Source organism: Somniosus microcephalus, chromosome 7 (genome assembly GCF_052327205.1).
Source record: "Somniosus microcephalus isolate GS21.2 chromosome 7, FLI_Smic_1.0, whole genome shotgun sequence".
Taxonomy (NCBI): Eukaryota; Metazoa; Chordata; class Chondrichthyes; order Squaliformes; family Somniosidae; genus Somniosus; species Somniosus microcephalus.
The window spans coordinates 173117437-173132887 of record NC_140993.1 but is presented as its reverse complement, the minus strand read 5'-3'; the positions used below and the strand labels follow the sequence as shown (position 1 = coordinate 173132887).

Genomic DNA, 15451 nt, shown 5'->3' with positions numbered 1-15451 from the left:
ACAAGGATAAAAGCAAAAACTAGGAAGGAGAAAAACAAAAGTGGCAGAGAAATCAACGGTTTAAATCAAACATGGTCACAGTAAATAATAATTCTAATAGGTCTAAGAGCGTTAAAAAAACAAGCCTGAAGGTTTTGTCTCTTAATGCGAGGAGCATTCGTAATAAGGTGGATGAATTAGCTGCGCAAATAGAGGTAAATGACTATGATTTGATTGGGATTACGGAAACATGGCTCCAGGGTGGCCAAGGCTGCGAACTCAACATCCAGGGGTATTCAATATTCAGGAAAAATAGGCAAAAAGGAAAGGGAGGTGGGGTGGCATTGCTGGTTAAAGAAGGGATTAACACAACTGTAAGGAAGGATATTAGCTCTGATGATGTGGAATCTGTATGGGTAGAACTGAGAAATACCAAGGGGCAGAAAACATTAGTGGGAGTGGTATATAGACCTCCAAACAGTAAGGCGGAGGTTGGGGATGGCATTAAAAGGGAAATTAGAGAAGCGTGCAATAAGGGCACAGCAGTCATCATGGATGACTTTAATCTATATAGATTGGGCTAACCAAATTAGTAACAATACTGTGGAGGAGGAATTCCTGGAGTGTTTACGGGATGGTTTCCTGGACCAATATGTCGAGGAACCAACCAGAGATCAGGCCATCTTACACTGGGTATTATGTAACGAGAAAGGATTAATTAGCAATCTTGTTGTACGAGGCCCCTTGGGTCGGAGCGATCATAATATGATAGAATTCTTCATTAAGATGGAGAATGAAGTAGTTGACTCAGAGACTAGGGTCCTGAATTTAAATAAAGGAAACTACGATGGTCTGAGGCGCGAGTTGGGTAGGATTGATTGGGGAATGTCACTCAAAGGGTTGATGGTGGATAGGCAATGGCAAACATTCAAAGACCGCATGGATTTGTTCATCCCTGTTTGGCATAAAAATAAAACAAAAAAGGTGACTCAACCGTGGCTAACAAGGGAAATTAGGGATAGCATAAGATCCAAGGAGAGGACATATAAATTGGCCAGAAAAAGCAGTAAACCTGAGGATTGGGAGGCAGTTTAGCATTCAACAAAGGAGGTCAAAGGGATTAATTAAGAAAAGGAAAATAGAATATGAGAGTAAGCTTTCAGGGAACATAAAAACTGACTGTAAAAGCTTTTATAGATATGTGAAGAGAAAAAGATTGGTGAAGTCAAGCATAGGTCCCTTGCAGTCAGAATCAGGGGAATTTATAATGGGGAACAAAGAAATGGCAGACCAATTAAATACATATTTTGGTTCTGTCTTCACAAAGGAGGACACAAATAACCTCCCAGAGATGTCGGGGAACATAGGGTCTGATGAAAGGGAGGAACTGAAATAAATCAGTATTTGTAGGGAAATGGAGTTGGGGAAATTGATGGGATTGAAGGCCGATAATCTACATCCTAGGGTACTTAAGGAAGTGGCCCTAGAAATAGTAGATGCATTGCTGATCATCGTCCAACATTCAATAGAATCTGGAACAGTACCCATGGATTGGAGGGTAGCTAATGTTACCCCACTATTCAAAAAAGGTGGTAGAGAGAAAACGGGGAATTACAGACCGGTAAGCCTGACATCAGTAGTGGAGAAAATGCTAGAGTCCATTATAAAAGATGTAATAGCAGAGCACTTGGAAAACAGTGACAGGATCGGACAAAATCAACATGGGTTTACAAAAGGTAAATCATGCTTGACTAAGCTACTGGACTTTTTTGAGGATGTAACTAGTAAAATAGATAAGGGACTTTCAGAAGGCTTTCGATAAGGTCCCGCATAAGAGATTAGTGTGTAATGTTAAGGCACATGGGATTGGGGGCAACGTATTGACTTGGATAGAGAACTGGTTGGCAGACAGAAAGCAAAGAGTTGGAATAAACGGGTCTTTTTCCGAATGGCAGGCAGTGACTTGTGGGGTACCGCAGGGATCGGTCCTTGGACCCCAGCTATTCACAATATATATTAATGATCTAGACAAGGGAACTAGATGTAATATCTCCAAATTTGCAGACGACACAAAGCTGGGTGGGCGTGTGTGCCGTGAGGAGGATGCCGAGAAACTACAGGATGATTTGGACAGGTTGGGTGATTGGGCAGATGTAATATAACGTGGATAAATGCGAGATTATCCACTTTGGTGGCAAAAACAGGAAGGCAGATTATTATCTGAATGGCAATAGATTGGGAGAAGGGGAAGTGCAACGAGACCTGGGTGTCCTTGTGCACCAGTCGCTGAAGGTAAGCATGCAGGTGCAGCAGGCGGTTAAGAAGGCAAATGGTATGTTGGCCTTCGTAGCGAGAGGGTTTGAGTACAGGAACAAGGATGTCTTGCTGCAGTTGTACAGGGCCTCGGTGAGACCACATCTCGAGTATTGTATGCAGTTTTGGTCGCCTTATCTGAGGAAGGATGTTCTTGCCATGGAAGGAGGTCAGCGAAGATTCACCAGGCTGATACCTGGGATGACAGGAATGACGTATGAGGAGAGATTGGGACGATTGGGCTTGTACTCGCTGGAGTTTAGAAAAATGAGAGGGGATCTCATTGAAACTTATAAAATTCTGACAGGACTGGACAGACTAGATGCAGGAAGGATGTTCCCGATGGTCGGGGAGTCCAGAACCAGGGGTCACAGTCTAAAGATAAGGGGTAGGCCATTTAGGACAGAAATGAGGAGGAATTTCTTCACCCAGAGAGTGGTGAACTTGTGCAATTCTGTACCACAGAAGGCAGTAGAGGCCAATACATTAAATATATTCAAGAAGGAGTTGGATATATTTCTTAGGGCTAAAGGGATCAAGGGGTATGGGGAGAAAGAAGGGACCGGGTACTGAATTTGGATGATCAGCCATGATCTCATTAAATGGCGGAGCAGGCTCGAGGAGCCGAATGGCCTACTCCTGCTCCTATGTTCCTCCAGCATTAAGTCTGCTATTTTGATAAATATAGATTTTAACAAAGAAGATATGCATAAGTGAATAAGTCCAAACAGAGTAATTTTAGCATTTTCAAATATTTTGCAGGTACTGAACACAAGCACAGTCATTTAAATGGTGCAACAAAGGCAAAATATTGCAGATGCTGGAAATCGGAAATAAATAGAAAACGCTGGAAACACTCAGCAGCACACGCAGCACCTGTGGAGCGAAAAACATTCTAAATGTGCCAACATTCCACCATTTGGATTTACCCACTTACTGAAATTAGAACAGGCGACAATATGGTAATACTGCTGACCAAATAATGTAAGATTATGGATTTTTTATTTGAATATAAATTATGAAGTCTTCTTCAAACTAAAGAGAACATCCTACTTGTGCATGCCATACCTGGATCATATAAAGGTGGAGGAGGTGGTGGTGGGGATCCCCCTTCCTTCGTTGTTTCAGCAACCTGTTTGGCTGCTCTGATGGCAGCAATAAAATTTTCATGTTTTCTTCTCCAGTTTGAGGGTTTTTTGGGAGGTGCAGGCTAAATATCAAATTGAAATAACATAGTAAGTAACACACATCCTGCATACATCATCCTTACTTCCTGTGTCACGCTTTATAATAGAAAACCGGTATGTCAACATGTCACAATGGAAATATTGTAGGAACGGAGGTTCCTATCTGAATAAGGTATTCGACTCGATGAATCAAATCAACAGGTTTTAATGAACAAAGTTAACAGGGAAACTACAGGAGAAACGGTACACAGGTCTATACAGCTTGCTGGACACTCGACGACTACCAGAAGATTCTGGAAGCTGACGTCATGGCGTTCTTCGCGCCACTGGTGGTCACGTGATCGGCGTCATGACGTCATCACGTGGAGTGCAGGAAAACACAATACAGTACAGTTAACAGGCAGTTTAAAGGTGCAGTCCGCGGTTGCACTACACTGTAGTTAAAGGGATTATTACCAATTGTTCTGAGACCCTTGGTGGCTCCGCCACAGGCACCCCCCCAGAATCCACTTTAACGGACATTGTCAACCGAGTAGGAGGCTTAATGATCCTGGCCGAACGGCGACGAAATTCAGGCAGCGGAAACAGGGCATTAGTGGAAGGACCAGTGCCGGATTGCGGCAGAAGCGGCGTCTCGGGCGAGGCAGAAACGGTAGTCAGAGGTGCAGGCGTATCAGAGGCCGAATCGGGCTGTTCGACGGTGGGCTGGTGCACGGCTGGTCTGGCGGCTAACGGCAGTCGGCCGCGGCGAGGCGGTTGGGCAGCCACGACAGGCTCACTCCGATCCAGGTGGGCTGGTTTGAGCCGGTCGATAGAGACGGTATCAGACTTTCCACAGACTTCGACAGTGAAAAACTTTTCCCCTGATGCGATGACACGAAAAGGTCCGGTATACGGTGGCTTGAGTGGGTCTCTGTGACCGTCTTGTCGAATAAAGACATAGTCCGAACTCATGAGCTCTGTCGGGACGTGAGGCCTCTGCAGGTCATGGTGCGAGGTTGGGATGGGCAGGAAATTCCTAGCCGCCTCCTGATGAAGTAGGAGCTGTTGAGCCGCAGACCATGGTTCGGTGTGTGGAGGGAGAAAGTCACCTGGTACTCTGAGTGTCTGGCCATAAACCAGCTCAGCCGATGAAGACTGAAGATCCTCCTTTGGTGCTGTCCGGAGGCCTAGCATCACCCATGGGAGCCTGTCCACCCAGTTGGGTCCCCTCAAGCTGGCACGGAGGGACGCTTTGAGAGACCGATGGAACCTTTCGCACAGGCCATTCGCCTGCGGATGGTATGCTGTGGTACGGTGCAGCTTGGTACCCAGGCCTTGTGCCACTGCGTTCCACAGCTCTGATGTGAATTGCGGACCGCGGTCCGAGGAGATGTCCGATGGCACCCCAAACCGAGCCACCCACGACGAAAGAAATGCCCTGGCGACGTCTGCTGCGGTGGTAGCGGCCAAGGGAATCGCCTCTGGCCACCTGGTGGTCCGGTCTACCACCGTCAGGAGGTGTGTGAATGCACGCGACCCGGGAAGGGGACCTACTAAATCCACGTGAACGTGGTCGAAACGGCGTTCAGGCACTGGGAAGTTGGCCACCGGAGCCTTGACGTGACGGTTGACTTTGGATTTTTGACAATCGACGCAATTGTTTGTCCAGTCCCGGACGTCCAAATGCATGCCTTTCCAAACGAATTTGCGGGACAGTAGCCGTTGAGAAGCCCGCATCCCTGGGTGAGATAACCCGTGAATTGCCTGGAATACCTTATTGCGCCATTCGACCAGCACAATGGGCCGGGGCACTCCCATGGATGTGTCGCACAAGAGCGTGGTTCCTGCTGCTTGAAACGGCACGTCTGCAACCTGCCAACTGGAAGGCGTGGTCCTAAACGCTTGTACCTCTGGGTCTGCCAGTTGATCCTCTGCCAGTCCAACGAAATCGATGCCCAGGTGGACTGCCTGGACTGGAACCCGGGAAAGGCAATCTGCCACGAGATTATCCTTGCCTGACACGTGCTGCAAATCCATTGTGAATTCGGATATAAACGTGAGGTGGCGCTGCTGCCGAGCTGACCAAGGTTCTGCCGTTTTGGCCATGGCGAGCGGCTTGTGGTCCACGAATGCAGTGAACGGACGGCCTTCTAGCAGGAAACGGAAATGCCGGATGGCCAAAAACAGGGCTAGCAACTCTGTCAAAAGTGCTATACTTTCGCTCGTTCTTGCGCAGTTGGCGGCTGAAAAAGGCTAACGGCTGCCAACCCCCGTCGACCCACTGCTCTTGAACCGCTCCGATGGCGTAGTCGGAGGCATCCGTAGTGAGGGCAACAGTCGCGCCCGGGAGTGGGTGTGCTAGCATAATTGCATCCGCCAACGCCGCCTTGGTATCGCGGAATGCCTGGTCCATTTGCGGTGTCCAAGTGAGAACATCCTTGCCCGACTTCCCTTTTAGTGCTTCGTACAGAGGTTGCATTAACCGGGCCGCCTTGGGGACAAGGCGATGATAAAAATTTACCATCCCCAAGAACTCTTGTAAGGGTTTGACCGTGTGAGGCCGCGGGAATGCGGTAACTGCCTCTACCTTGGTGGCTAGCGGGACGACGCCTTCTGGGGTAATCCTGTGTCCCAGGAAATCAATGCTGGATACTCCAAATGTGCATTTAGCCGGATTGACAATAAGGCCGTGTTGGCTGAGTCGGGCGAAAAGTGTACGTAAATGGGCCATGTGAGCTGTCGTATCCTTGCTGGCTATTAGGATGTTGTCCAAATATACAAAAATGAAGGGCAGGTCCCGTAAGACAGAGTCCATCAACCGCTGGAATGCTTGCGCTGCGTTTTTTAGACCGAATGGCATGCGGAGGAACTCGAAAAGGCCGAACGGAGTGATGACTGCCGTTTTGGGGACGTCTGGAGGGTGCACCGGAACTTGGTGATATCCACGAACGAGATCCACTTTGGAAAATATAGCGTTGCCAGCCAGATGTGCCGAAAAATCTTGGATGTGGGGAATAGGATACCTGTCCGGTGTCGTTTAAGCGTCTGTAATCCCCGCAAGGTCGCCATCCGCCGCCTGGTTTTGAGGATATAGAATGCAAAAATAGGGTAACAACTCGCTTCGCATGGCCAAGGACCCTGTCAATCTAAAATGGAGGATCCTGTTAGCCTAAAATGGTGGTGCAATGTCGACATCGCTGAGTCACTTGCATATTGTGAGAGATGATCATGTTAATTCAAGAAACTGAAGGCAGCAGGAAGTAAAATGCTAATATGGCTGGCACCCACGATGTCACACCTTGCTGGTGGAACAATGTAGGGTGGAGTGCAAAGGGTATACTGACAATAGGCGATCCGAAAACACATTACCATGCATTACCATAATGATTAGGTGATCGTGAAACCATTACCTGCATATTTTCTATATTATAAACCATTCAGTGAACTGTGACTTCTTTATTTCAAACTGCCAGGCCAGGAAATCACTTTAAACTGTGTACGTGCCTCGCTCGGGATTGGTGTAGAATGTACGATGTGTTAATGTCTTTTCAAAAGTAAAGTATAATAATGTGACCCACTGTATGAAAGATTACTTGCTCTGGTGGAACCTGTCGAGACTCTGCTGGAGTCAGAACTGTGCTGTATCAGAGTAAGTCTCCCGGGACAACAGAATAAAACAACTGTTGAACTCAACCAGTATTCGACTCAGTGTTTGTACTGAACCAGATTGAGGGCAAAAGAATCCGTTTCAACAGTTTGGGTACTATATGCAGTGGGGAGGACCAAGGGCTGTCCGAACGCCGGATGATCCCGAGGCGCGCCATGGTCTGGAACTCAGCCTTTGCGGCTGCCAGCTTGCCGGCTTCTAATCGCCGCGCCCGAGCGTAAACGGGTGCTCCGGTCGTGGAGATATGGTGCTCCACCCCGTGCCGTGTGCTTGCAGCCGAAAAAGTAGGCCTGGTGAGCTCCGGGAATTCGCCGAGCAGGCGCGTAAACCCATCTTGTGACGGAACCACACAGGCCGCCGACCAGGACACGGCGGTGCTGCGGTGGCAGGGCACTGCGTGGAAAGTGGACGCATTAATGAGTCGGCAGTGTTGGACGTCGACCAGCAGACCATTTGCACAGAAAAAATCAGCACCCAGGATGGCCTGTGAGACCTTAGCTGTAATGAAGTCGCAGACAAAACGCTGACCGGCGAAGGTTAAGTTTACCGTCCGTTTCCCGAACGTACGCATGGCAGCGCCATTTACTGCCACGAGGGAAGGCCCCTGGCCGCCGGATAGTAGGTCCAGCTTTGAAGCAGGGAGGATGCTGCACTGGGAACCAGTGTCGCACAGGAATTGTCAGCCCGTAACGGAATCCGTAACGTAAATGAGTTTGCCCGCTGAGCCCGCCGCCATAGCTAACTTGCTGTGCTTTCTAAACCTTGTCGTCTGTCTGGTAGGACGCGGGCTTGTTGGAGTTTTTTTTTTCTTGAGGGAAACTGCAAGGAGGCCGGCAGCATCGAGCTTTGGCGCCAAAACGGGCGTGGTACACGCACCATCCTGCTGGGGGAGGGCTGGGCTTCGCTCGCGTGGGGGAAAGGCGCCTCGTGGCTGCACAACATTGCTGAGTAACCGTAAATATCTTGTCTGCCTCTGCAGCGAGTTCAGCACCGTCTGTGATGGCAGTGTTGGCCAATGCCGCCTGAACCGGTTCGGGTAGCTGGCAGAGGAAAAGCTCACGGAATAAAAAGCATTGGGGTTCTGTGCCCAACAGCGTGAGCATTTGACTCATCAGCTCTGACGGTTTTGAGTCCCCGAGGCCGGGCATGGAAATAAGCTTGCGTGCCCGCTCCGACTTATTAAGATCAAATACCTGTAGCAAACGGGCTTTAAGCGCTTCGTACTTGCCCTCCTCCGGTGGGCTTCCAAGGATGCTGACGACCCGCGAGGCCGTGGCACTGTCGAGAGCAGCAACCACGTAATAATAACGGGTCGCATCCGCTGTGACCTCCCGGAGAGCGAACTGTGCTTCTGCCTGGAAAAACCATGCTGCTGGCTGCTGTTCCCAGAACTGCGGCAGTTTAAGGGCGACGGCGTTCGTGTTCATCCTCGACGAAAGTTGTCCGACGAGATCGGGGTCACCAATGTAGGAACGGAGGTTCCTATCTGAATAAGGTATTCGACTCGATGAATCAAATCAACAGGTTTTAATGAACAACGAAGTTAACAGGGAAACTACAGGAGAAACGGTACACAGGTCTATACAGCTTGCTGGACACTCGACGACTACCAGAAGATTCTGGAAGCTGACGTCATGACGTCATCGCGTTCTTCGCGCCACTGGTGGTCACGTGATCGGCGTCATCACGTCGAGTGCAGGAAAACACAATACAGTAGTTAACAGGCAGTTTAAAGGTGCAGTCCGCGGTTGCACTACACTAGTTAAAGGGATTATTACCAATTGTTCTGAGACCCTTGGTGGCTCCGCCACAATGTCAACATTTCATAATGGGAAACAATGTCAACTGCCCTGGATTGCTGATAAACCAATCAATTTGAAAACAATTTTTTGAAAAAATACTCTTCTCTGCCATTTTTCCTCAGGACATTTCTAACGTCCTCCATAAAGTTAAAAAGAAAATAAAAAAACAAAAACAAAATTCCAATATCACAATCACAATTAAATATATTCACTAAATTGTTTCTATGTATTTTGATACCTTGATTCAAGTTTTACTTAAAGGCATCAGCCTCTCACAAAAACCTAGGGTTGAACTTGATATTTTTGCCCAGAACGGTGACTTTTAAGTGAAGGTAGATCTTGCAGACTGAGTATTGTACAAAACTTCCAAGATGCATCAGTAGCATTTAAGTTAGCTAGATAATAGAATTATTTTTCCATCAGTCTCGAACAAAATGTATTTGTTTAAAAAAATTATTTAAAGAAAAGTTAACCCAACAAGCACAGTTGCTCTGAGAAAATGAGCAGTGACGCAGTAAAGACTGTTGCTGCAAAAGAATGGCCGGAGCAGCGTGTGGAGCAGCAGGAGCAGAGAGAGAGAAGGCATAAGTGGCCAACAACAGGCTCAAGGTGGACAAGGACAATTTCAGTGTTCGACAGACAAATCTTACATTTAAAAAAATGGAAGAGTATCATAATTCATGTAAAAATGTCAAAAATGTAACTTTTTAAAATGAAGTTCAGCTTTCATCTGTAAGGCTCAGGAAGAAAAAAATAAAATCTAATTCTATTTTGAGAGGCCCTCGTTATTTTTCAACATTTTCAGCATGTTTCACGACCCTCCTAAACCACGCCAGCTAAACCTGGCGGGTTGACAAGTGGGTGGCCTCCTCACAGTTGCAGCTCCACCATTAAAACGGAGCTTTCATCAGGGATTAGATCCAGTTGGCAGAACTTTGCTTTAAAAAGGTCTTTCAGCACTTTTAGCAGGCCTTCCGAAGTCGGAGGTGCTGCAGTTTGTATCTATCAACTGTGGGACCTCCTTGGAAGACCTTCTCCCCGCTTGGAATGAGCGTTTCCCCAATGGAGGCATCTGCAAGCAGCAAGGGAACCATTCGTTTCCTTGCACCATGGACCTCAGATTCAGATGAGGAGCATTCACGGCAGCAGCAGAACCAGGCAGCTCAGCAGCAGGAGCCCAAACCTCCCGCTCAGCCACCTGATGCTGCACAGGGCAGAAGGCGCCAGCGCATCGAGGCACCTCGCCGCAGGAGATAACCCCAACAGAGGGCTTACAGACAGAGGATGAGCTACCTCAACATGAGTGAGAAACAGTGGCAAAGGAGGCTGAGACTTTCGCGAGAGGTTGTCAGAGATCTGCGGACTGCTGCAGCAAGACCTGGTGCCCAGAGGAACGGGTGGACACCCCTTACTAGTGGCTGTCAAAGTCACCACCGCACTCAACTTCTTTGCCTCAGGCACCTTCCAGAGATCATCAGCAGGCATCAGTGGCATCTCCCAGTTCTCAAGTGATCAGGCAAGTATAACTGCGCATTCGGTTGGCTTTGCAAATATGACAGGCTTGCCAATGGTGCAGGGCGTCATAGACTGCACACGTGGCCCTTAGGGCACCACATCACAACCCTGCTATCTTTGTCAACCGCAAGGGCTTCCGCTCCCTCAACATACAGCTGGTGTGTAACCACAAGGAGTTTTTGCATGTTTGCGCCAGGTTCTGTGGTAGTTGCCATGACTCTTTCATCCTGCGGCATTCTTGTGCTCCTCCACTTTTCAATCTGCCAAACCAATTTAACGGATGGCTCTTTGGTGACAAAGGCTACCCCCTGAAGAAGTGGCTAATGACGCCGATCAGGAGGCCAGCTAACGAGGCTGAAGAGCGCTACAATACCAGCCATACTTCGACCAGGTCCATCATCGAGTAAACCATTGGGCTGGTGAAGATGCGCTTCTGATGCCTTGACCGATCAGGTGGAGCCCTGCAGTATACACCATACAGGGTCTCCAGAATGGTCGTGGCCTGCTGTGCACTGCACAACATGGAACAGCGTCGTGGCTTCCTGATGAGCAAGTGGCTCAGTTCCAGGCCTCCTCAGATGAGGATGATGAGGAGGCTGAGGAGGAGCGAGCGCTGGTTTATCGACCGGCAGCATGCGAGCACATGGCTGTCCGTGATGCACTTATCCTGGCCAGATTTGCATAGGTTGCCCATGTTGGCACATGTCTGTGGCTCCATCTTAACACATGATAGACAATGGACATGACTCTCTGGCCTCCTTTCACTCTGGCCACCAACCTGACCACACAAGTGTCGCAGAGCCCGCAATGTGGAGCTGCCTAAGGTGAAAGAACAGATGTCATCACGCCAACATGTTGCCATCAAATCATTTTAATGCTTTCCAACAGGGATGGCATTTCATCAATACACATAAACATTCACCCAATCTGCACACAGATCTAGAGGTTATATCCCTTGCCAGCTGGACCCACACAGCCTTGGTTTCTTTGGGAGGCCTCTTCCTCCCAGATGAGGGGAAGAGCGCCTCCCTGCTGGCTCTCTCCCCCTCAACCAACATTTGCAGCGCTTCATCCGAGAACCTCGGAGAGACCCTTGCTTTGGAATTGGACACAGTGGTTTCTCAAAATATGTTGCAGGTGGTGCAGCATTGACAGAAATTCAGTGGAATGATCCAAGGCAGCAAGCAGCCCTTAAATGAGGCTGGAACAGTGCTGTCAGCAGAGGAGAGTTTCAGTCCCAAAACACTAATTGACCAAGGACAACCCACACCTCTGACATCAACTGGCCAATCATTTAGGGGGGGGGGGAAAAAATCACAATTTTTTTCCAACCTATCAGTGGAGGCAGGTTTGGAACCCACCTGTAGTGTATGTACCTTTAAGAGGAACTATGTTTTTGAAGCCCCTGTATACTGTAGTACCAGTAGTGACCACTCGGGTATATAAGCCTGTGTAGCGTCGTGTTGTTAGTTCACCTCCAAACTATATTCAGTAAACACTTGTTAAATCAACTCCTGCATTCCGTGTCTCCATTAACACACAGATCTAACAGTGGCGACGAGTTAGAAACGAACTTACCTGCAATTCGGCAGCACCTCAAGGGGATCGATTCCTCAGACGAAGGTCGAAGCCAGAAGCAAGAAAAATAAATAAATAAATAACTCAAAGAAACTCGAAAACGAGGGCCAGGCTTGGTCTCCAGTCTGTGGTTTCCCCAGCTAAACGGGCTGGTGGCAGGTAGTGCACTGATCCTTCCTGGGCTGCGGCGGGCTACAGCTCGATTGGGTGGCTCTGCAACGGGGCCGGGCAGCGAGTTGGGAAGCAGAAGCAAAGAGAGAAAGGGTGCAGCACTCAGGGCGCGGCCAGCGTTCGGACCGAGCAGAGGGAGGGGAAAGTCCCAGAGGGTCTGCTCCACGACGGGAACGGTTCTTCAATTACGGAGAGAATATTGAAGCGATATATATAAAAAAAATAGAAATACCGCGAAAAGCTGCAGGTCGCAACGGGAACCGCGGAGAACAGCGTTGGCAGCGGCGGGAAAGCGCGGGAGGCGCCATCTTAACTCGGCGGGGAAGAAAGAAAAGCGCGGAAGCGCCATTTTAGATTTTCAAGATGCCGAAGACTGGCAATATTACTGCTTTCGATAGTGATATAGAAGATTGGACCACATATGTGGAAAGAGTGGAGGTATATTGCAAGGCGAATGAGGTAGCGGATGATAAAAAGGCATCGGTACTTCTAAATCTGATGGGCGCAAGGACATACGGGCTGTTACGAAACTTGATCACTCCAGCCAAACCGATGGACAAGAATTTTAATGAGATTGTTGATACCTTACAGGAGCACTTAAACCCAACACCGCTGCTGATAGCGGAACGATTCAAATTCTTCAGGAGGAATCAGCACAAGAATGAAAATAACGCTGATTACCTCACCGAATTACGAAAGCTGTCAAAGCACTGCCAATTCGGGGCAGGACTGGCAGATTCTCTACAAGACAAATTCGTCTGCGGTCTCCTAAGCGAAGGAACATAGAAAAGACTACTTTCCGAGAAAGATTTGACACTGGACAAGGCTTTCAGTGTGGCTGTATCATACGAAGCAGCAGCAAGAGGAGCTGCAGAGATACAGCAAAAGCCACAGGACTTCGGCACCCATGAAATGACACAGGGTTTCGAGAGATGTTATCGCTGCGGCAGATCCACCCATGACCAGAAGGACTGCTGGTTCAAGGACAAAGAATGCAGGCAATGCGGAAAGATGGGACACATTGCACGTGTATGCAGATCTGGAAAGAAATCCGCTGACAGTAAAAAGGTCAATAAGGAAAAGTACAGAAAGGTACAAATGATGACGGACAGTAGCTCCGAAGACCAGAAGAGCGATAGCGACTCCGGAAACAAGAGACTAAGCTGTCTCAAAATTACATAATGTAATTGCCAAAGAAGATTACCAGACCATTTGGGTTACCCTCACGATAGCGGGGCTCCCAGTCAAAATGGAGCTAGATACAGGATCAGCTCTGACCGTCATGAGTCAACGGGATTACGAGCGGCTATTTCCGCATATACCTTTGAAAGACACATCCATTGTCTTGAAGACATATACGGGGCAGAAAGTATACCTCAGAGGGAAAATAAGGGTGCCTGTTGTATACAACGGCAAGGAAATACAGAAGTTGTATTTATACGTTCTGCAAGATGGTGGTCCACCGTTGTTGGGACGTGAGTGGATCAGAAAGATAAGTTTAGACTGGCACTCCATTCAGGCACTGACGGAGACCAGTAAGAAAAAAAATGATGATGACGTCATACCTGGACGATTAAAAGAAATCTTGGCTAACGCCAAAGAAGTGTTTCAACAGGGACTAGGAACCCTGAAAGGCGCCACCGCCTCAATAAAAGTGGAAGATGCGGCAATTCCCAAGTTTTTTAAGGCAAGGCCGGTGCCATACACAACTCGTCCAGCCGTCGAGGCAGAGCTGGAGAATTTGGAAAAAGCAGGCGTGTTATCCAAGGTAGATTGGAGCGAGTGGGCAACACCCATCGTCCCGGTCATGAAGAAAACGTTGAATAATGATAAATATGAACCGGGAAAAGTTTGCATCTGTGGGGACTTCAAGGTGACTGTAAACCCGGTTCTTCACACGGTACAGTATCCTCTTCCGAGGATAGAAGATATTTTCGCCTCACTATCCAGAGGGAAACGTTTCACCAAAATTGACTTAGCACAGGCATATCTACAGATGGAGGTTGAGGAGGCCTCTAAAAAGTATCTCACGATAAACACACACAAAGGCCTGTACCAGTACAATTGACTGGTTTTCGGAGTGGCATCAGCTCCGGCTATCTGGCAAAGAGCTATGGAGCAAGTCCTGCAAGGGATTCCGGGGACTCAATGCTACCTAGACGACATCCTTGTAACAGGAGAAAACGACAACGAGCACCTTGCCAACTTGGAGCAGGTGCTCACGAGGCTGAGAGAACGGGGCCTACGAGCAAATCGCCCCAAGTGCGAATTTTTCCAGAAACAAATATCATATTGTGGCCATGTCATTAACGAAGAAGGGTTGCATAAGTCACCTGAAAAAATTGAAGCGGTCGTAAAGGCCCCAGCGCCTGAAAATGTCTCACAATTAAGGTCGTTCCTGGGATTAGTAAATTACTATCATAAATTTTTACCAAACTTGTCAACGGTTCTGCACCCGCTTAACGCACTGCTGCAAACGGGAGTAGTTTGGAAATGGAGCGAAGACTGTAAACGTGCCTTCCATAAATGCAAAGGCTTGATCACATCCAGGGAAGTGTTGGCTCATTACAACCCATCACTGCCAATCAGACTGGCGTGCGATGCATCCCCTTACGGCGTGGCTCGGAGCGGCCGATAGCTTTTGCGTCACGCTCATTAAACTCAGCTGAGCATAACTATGTCCAGATCGACAGGGAGGCACTCAGCCTGGTGTGGGGGATGAAGAAATTCAACCATTACCTACACGGACAAAAATTTACCTTGTTGACTGACCATCAACCCCTCGTCTCCATATTCAACCCTAAAAAGGGCGTTCCCATTATGACAGCGCAAAGGCTACAGAGGTGGTCCCTTTTCCTAGGAGCACACCAATATGACATAGAGTACAAAGGAACAAAACAGCATGGGAATGCTGACGGGTTATCGCGCCTACCACTCGACCATAGTGGAATGTCTACCGGTGACAAATTCTACCATTGAAAAGGAAACGCGAAATGACCCGACTCTCTCACGAGTCTACGATTTAACGGTGAAGGGATGGCCAGCACATGGCGAACCACTGTTGCCAGCATTCTCGCAAAGAAGAGAACAGCTGTCAGTGTGCCGAGGAACCTTGATGTGTGGATCCAGAGTGGTGATTCCACCCAAACTCAAGGATAGAGTGCTAAAGGAGCTTCACGAGGGGCATCTGGGTGGAGTGAAAATGAAGAACGTAGCCAGAGCGTTTGTGTGGTGGCCAGGTATCGATGGAGACATCG

General features: G+C 48.4%; 1 protein-coding gene across 2 annotated transcripts in view; it reads right to left on the bottom strand.

The window, feature by feature from the left end:
* The window catches only part of zc2hc1a (zinc finger, C2HC-type containing 1A), a 138056-nt gene that overhangs the window by 88819 nt on the left and 33786 nt on the right, over nucleotides 1-15451 (bottom strand). For both annotated transcript variants that reach the window (XM_085993211.1, XM_085993210.1), the window contains exon 4: nucleotides 3361-3502. In XM_085993211.1, the coding sequence (XP_085849337.1) occupies nucleotides 3361-3502 (142 nt within the window). The remainder of the gene's footprint in view (nucleotides 1-3360; nucleotides 3503-15451) is intronic.